Here is a 6,000-nt window from a genome sequence, read left to right as displayed (position 1 = left end):
CAGACAAGGGGGTCCCAGGTATAAGAGAACATGAGGGAGAGGTGCTGTACTCAAAGCAGGTGGGTTAATGAAAATCTGCACACAGTGTTGAGCAACCAGAATTCTGGCTGCCAGGTGGATTTCCCTCTAGAGGCACAGAATGGCCCCGACACAAGGCCTATGGATCCTGACATCTGGAGGACTCCGGTGAAACAGGGGCATCCATACCTCGTCACCTGCGTAATGAGCAGTCGACAGTCCAGAAGGGCCTGCCCCCTTTCTGATCAGTTTTAAGTGTCTTAAGTATATAAAGGAGAGCCAAAGGTCTCTCCCAGAAAGTGTCAAACATGAGAGACCAAAATAAACAAAAAGTGCAGACACAAGAAAAGAGAGAAAGCAAGGTAAAACAAACAAACGAAAAAAGACAACATTCCCAGGGGTTTAGGAGATACTTCATTCAAGAAACAAGAAAAGAACACGTCAATGGAAGGGCTGACAGAGAAAGTGGAGGAAATATCTCACCCAGAAAGCAAAACAAAGAGCCAAAGAATTGAAAAAGAAAATTAGAGGATTAAATCAGCGTTCGAAATCTGCAAAACAGGAGTTTCAACGAGAAAGAATAGAGAAAATAGGGTTGGAGGAGGAGGGAGTTAGGGAGACAATACAGATACAGCCCCCAAATGGAAGGGCTTCACGTCTCCGACTAAAATCCTCAAGCACCCAGCACGAAGAATAAAGAGCAGACACACATGACACATAGCAATGCACATGATCCTGAAATACAAGGAGGCCGCGGATAAAAAAAGTTCTGAAACCTTTCAGAGAAACCCCTCACAACTCCCCCAAAAAAGGCCACATATAAAAGACGGAGAATAAGAATGGCATTAGACTTCCATAGTAACTCTGCAAGCCAAAGAAAATATTGACCAATGTCTTCAACATTCCAAGGCAAAATTAATTTCAAACTAGAATTCTATATCCAGCTAAACTAGGTGTCCAGGTATGAAAGGGTAGAATAGACAGACTTTAAAATTTTACCTCATACGCATTCTTTCTCAGGAAGCTGCTAGAGATTGTGCCCCATTCAAAAGAGGACGTTAAGCAAGAAAATGAAATGCATGGGATCCTGGAATGGGCTTTCCCTAGGAGACATGAAGGGAAGGCCCGGGATGAGGATGGCTGTGCTGCGGGTTCTTAGGACACTCAGAAAGCCAGCTGGCTCCAGCGGAGGTTTCTGCCAGGTGACCTGACGTACTGGATGGTGTGGAAGGCAGTGTTCACTGACAGGTTAGCACCACTTTGGCTGCAAGTGTCTAAAGATCCAGCTCAAAATGGCCTAAATGATAAATGAAAGTTAATTCTCTCACATAACAGGAAGTTCAGGGGTAGGGCAGCTCCAGGAGTTGATTTATTCAGCAGTTCAACATCAAAGTTTCAGATTCTTTCAACCTTTTGCTCAGCCATCCTCAGTATGCTTTCTGCATATACTAAAGTCAGCCAGCAGGAAAGGGACTCTGTCCCTTGTGGGTGTGAGACCAAAGGAACCTCTCCCAGGAATATACTTCTCTTCCGAGGTCCACTGGCCAGGCTTCTTCCTAAATCCATCACTGACTTAAGGAAAGGGCCCCTGGGATTAGTTCATACCAGTGTTCTTTTGCATGAGCCACACAAGGGAAACGTTTGTATCGCCTGGTGGAGTAAGGGTTGAAGCTGTTAAAATTTCAGCACATCTATGACCCACTGGAGGCACACTAGATGGGTGGGACACACTGGAGCCATCGGGAAAGGGGTCGACCCCAGAATAACACGCGAGCCTTGACAGGCTGAAAAAAGAGGAAAATGCCTACTGGAGAAGAGTGTATGCAGTTCTGATGGACAGTTTGAGAAAAATTAATTATAGGAATGTAGGAAAGTAAGCAAATAAAAATAAATGAGGCAATTTATTCATTCCGGGAAAAAAAAATGGTATAGGAAATGTCATGACAGCTGACTACTTCCTTCAGTATTTAACAACTGACGTCAACATAATCATATAAACTGAACACCAATTTATCAAAGATGATGCAATTCTACTGGGAAAATGGAAAGAAAAGAAGTAGGGAGACAGTGGTGGTGACGAGTCTTAATCTGTATTTTTCCATAACAGGAAGTTAAAAGAAAATGCCTAAAACAGATAGATTTTTTTTTTTAACCCACAAAAATCATATATTTAAAAACTTAGCAGAGCTAAAAAGAACTGAAAGTCGTTGCTTGTGGGGAGGACAAGGCAGGCGTGTGGAGGAGTGGGGCAGAAGAAGGATTTCTGCTCTTGTTATATGCTTCATAATATTCTAACTTTCAAAACTACGGATGTTATTTTTTTAGTCTTACAGATGGAACAAACAGCAGAATTTCTGTCCCCCTCTCTTTCCAAATGGGCCCTTTATACGGAAAACAAACACGCAATATATCAGTCAAACAAAAGCAAGCTCTTCCCCATTGTCTCCCACCCCACCCCCAGTTCCCCCAAGGGTCCCACCTCTACCCTTAGACCTGGCTGGGTAGGGGTGGGGGGGAGGCGGGGGGCGGGGGGGAGAATCCACGCCAAAAGAGAATCACAGGCATCGGCTCTTTTGCTCCTGCAGGGTTCAATGCACCCGCAGGAGAGGGCAGCAGGTAACGTCCTGGCAGCTGGTGCGTTGGGAGTAGTCCTGGGACCCTGCGGTCTGGTAGGAAAGGCACAGCCGTTCTCCTGAGGTGTAATTGCAGTGACAGACCTGAGTGGGTGTCCTGTTACGGCAGGCTACTTAGAGAAAGCCCCAAAGCTCGGTTTCCAAAGCAGTCAGGTATTCATAGGCAGGGCTACATGAGCCTGGTTATGAATTCTTCCAAGGTCTACCAATCCTTCCAAGCTTTGTTGCTTGGAAGCCAAGTGTAGTTTTAAAATTCAAACATCCTACTTGTACTTAAAAATTCCAACTTCTGCACTATTAACAAATTTGTGTATCCTTCTAACTCAAACCCTGTAGGCCTCAACTACTTTAGGGAAAGTCCCAAGAGAGAAAGTCTCACTACAAGGAGCTATGTACTTGGAAGGCCCAGTTTCAAAGACAGGAAGATTTTCCCTGTGACAATGACCTTAACACTGCTACCCACTATGATCCCCTAATTCATCCAGCACATTTCCCCCTACAAATCTTAACTTCCTGGAGTGGCTTGTTTCCAACAAAATCTAACATGGCACCCAATCCATAAGGCAGCTAGGAATGCAGCTGTCCTGGATGTAGAGTGTCCCCATCCCTGTACCCAACAAGCCCCAAGCCTTCCTGCAGGTCAGTTCAAAACCACTGACTGCACCTCACTGCTCCCGCCAAGGACTCCCCGTGGCTCTTCTTTACCACATCCTGCCTTCCTCTGAAGCAGGAAACTCTCAGGTTCCTCCTCCTCCATGAAGCCCTCTCAGACTACTGTTCACTGAAGATGTCTTCTCCCCTGAATCAATGCACGCAACTACTTTATATAAATTTGGTTGGTCCCACTGTGTATGACTGTTAAACCTTTTACATTGTGATTTGCTTACTATTCAACAAGATAAAAGAGAAGGCTGAGATTTTTTTCTTAAAAAGGCCATTTTTAGGGCTTCCCTGGTGGTGCAGTGGTTGAGAGTCTGCCTGCCAGTGCGGGGGACACGGGTTCGAGCCCTGGTCTGGGAAGATCCCACATGCCACGGAGCAACTGGGCCCGTGGGCCACAACTACTGAGCCTGCGCGTCTGGAGCCTGTGCTCCGCAACAAGAGAGGCCACGATAGTGAGAGGCCCGCGCACCGCGATGAAGAGTGGCCCCCGCTTGCCGCAACTAGAGAAAGCCCTCGCACAGAAACGAAGACCCAACACAGTCAAAAATTAAATAAATAAATAAATAAATAAATAATAATTTTAAAAAATCTCTCTCAACAGAAGGGTACATATACAAAAAAAAAAAAAGTGGTCTTGTAAAACCATATTTAAAAAAAAAAAAAAAAAAAAAAAAAAGGCCATTTTTAGACATCATTTTATAAATAGATTCTTATACAAAGAAGAAACACATATACAGAGCACCCAAATTACCAGTAAGACGGACCCTAGCCCTTCTTTTCTGTACTGGGAAAACAGAAGAGGAAAAATGAATCCAACTTGTTCTTAACTGTTTCTACCTAGGCAGTCAGTTTTTCAAGTAGCATTTCTATTCCTTTGCTGGTGTTTTTGTTTTTTTCCAATGTGGGAATAAGGCTTTTCAATCCAGCTTTGACTTTATTTGTAACATCTTGATCAGAGCTCTGGAGAAGGCTGAAGAGAGAAGACAAAAATTAACAAACAAAAAATTAAATTTCATAAAAAACCCTTAGATTGTCTGCAAATACTACCTTCGCACACAGTACAAAAAATTCATTGACTTGTGAGACAAGTTGTGTAACTGTAAATACTTTTTTTTCCCCATTCATCAGATGAATGATGGGGGCTAGTAGCCTATATTCTAAAACCACATAATTGGTCCTGCTTTCACTTTGTCTTAGGACGAACACCCTGCCTTAAAACTGTTTACTACGTTTATTCTACCTTTCCTTCTCCACCTAGAAAAGCTCAGGAGCAAGGACCCTGTGCTTTATTTATCTCACGGCACCACGTACACAGAGCAGACAGTCAAGAAATGCTCACTGAGTGACTGAATTAACATGCGTGAATAGGTGTACACGAGGAAAGGTGGGGGGCATGAAAGATAAGCAGTTAATGAATGGCCTTCTTACCGAACTCTATTGCCAAAACATTGAGTGAAGGGGTAAAGAGCTTTACCTTGGAGCTTAACTGCCCAGATTTGAAACCTGCCTCTGCCACTCAGTAACTATACAACCAAGAGCATGCTATTTAAATTCTCAAAGACTCAGTTTCCTGGCCTGCGGAATGGGAACAAAAGAACCCGCCTTCTTCACAGGGCTGTGTTTTGAGGCTCACATGATCCCATATCTGAAGCACCTAGCCAGAGCCTGGCTCCTAGTTACCCATTCGATCAGTGTGAGTCATTCAACAAAATGAGGTCAGCTCTGCTCTCTGAGACCTTGCTGGCGTACTTTATCACAGGTGAGCAGAGCTCTGCAGACTGGCAACAAGTAGGCCCCTTTCTCTAAATAGGGGCCAAGTCACAGGCACTCAACCACCAAACCCCAGGGCCGAATTTCCTATTCTCCCCCAACTTCCTCATGACCACGTTTAAATGCTGACCATTGAAACACAACCCAGAAAGAAATCACTTGGCATGTTTGAAAGACCCTGGTCCCAATAATTTCCATCGTGTCCACAGAGAGGAGGACATGCTTGTGGAAGACAAGCAACAAGTATTGCTTGCCACCTGCAAAGCTGAAAAGTAAAGTGCCCTCTCAATAGACTTGTGACTCATAGGTGTTCTTATTTTATAAACCTTGGCTAAACACACAGTCACACAGTGCATAATAGTGATACCAGTTAATACTTACTGAACACACGCATTAGACATAATGCTAAGCATTATGTATGCATCATCCCATTTAGTTTTCATAACAACCTAGGATTATTATTAATCTCCTTTTACATCCAAGAAAATTAAGGCTCAGAAAAGCTGAATAATTTGCCCAAGGCCACACAGTGAGCTGGGACTGGAACCCAGGCAGTCTGTCTAGAGCTCATGCATTTAAATGCTAGAGAATTATGCTTCCCTGAGTTATTTTTCAGACTGCATACAAGGCTGATTTTTTCACCCAGAATGACACTTTGTCACTTACTCTAAAAAAGATTCAGCAAAACAAACAAACAAAAACAAACACGCACACACACACATACTGCACGAGTTTTAAAGAAAAATATAAACAAGGAAAGAATTTTGCCAAACAAGCACATGACAATATTCTAAAGCCAAATAAAAATAATTATTATATTAATCAATTATTAATTTATCGCCAGTTTCACTTCCCTTTAGAACCTCAGATACTTCATGTTCAGATATTTCATATTCCCGTTTTAAGGAGTATTCCA

General features: G+C 43.3%; 1 protein-coding gene across 5 annotated transcripts in view; it reads right to left on the bottom strand.

Moving 5' to 3' along the window:
• Window positions 1-3,993: 3,993 nt before the first annotated feature.
• Window positions 3,994-6,000, bottom strand: part of PUM3 (pumilio RNA binding family member 3) — an 82,958-nt gene continuing 80,951 nt past the window's right edge. For all 5 annotated transcript variants that reach the window (XM_059924805.1, XM_059924806.1, XM_059924807.1 and 2 more), the window contains one exon: window positions 3,994-4,284. In XM_059924805.1, the coding sequence (XP_059780788.1) occupies window positions 4,152-4,284 (133 nt within the window). In that variant the 3' untranslated portion in view covers window positions 3,994-4,151. The remainder of the gene's footprint in view (window positions 4,285-6,000) is intronic.

Source organism: Balaenoptera ricei, chromosome 6 (assembly GCF_028023285.1).
Source record: "Balaenoptera ricei isolate mBalRic1 chromosome 6, mBalRic1.hap2, whole genome shotgun sequence".
Classification (NCBI taxonomy): Eukaryota; Metazoa; Chordata; class Mammalia; order Artiodactyla; family Balaenopteridae; genus Balaenoptera; species Balaenoptera ricei.
Note: the sequence above shows the minus strand (reverse complement) of the source record. Positions and strands in the feature narration are given on the sequence as shown.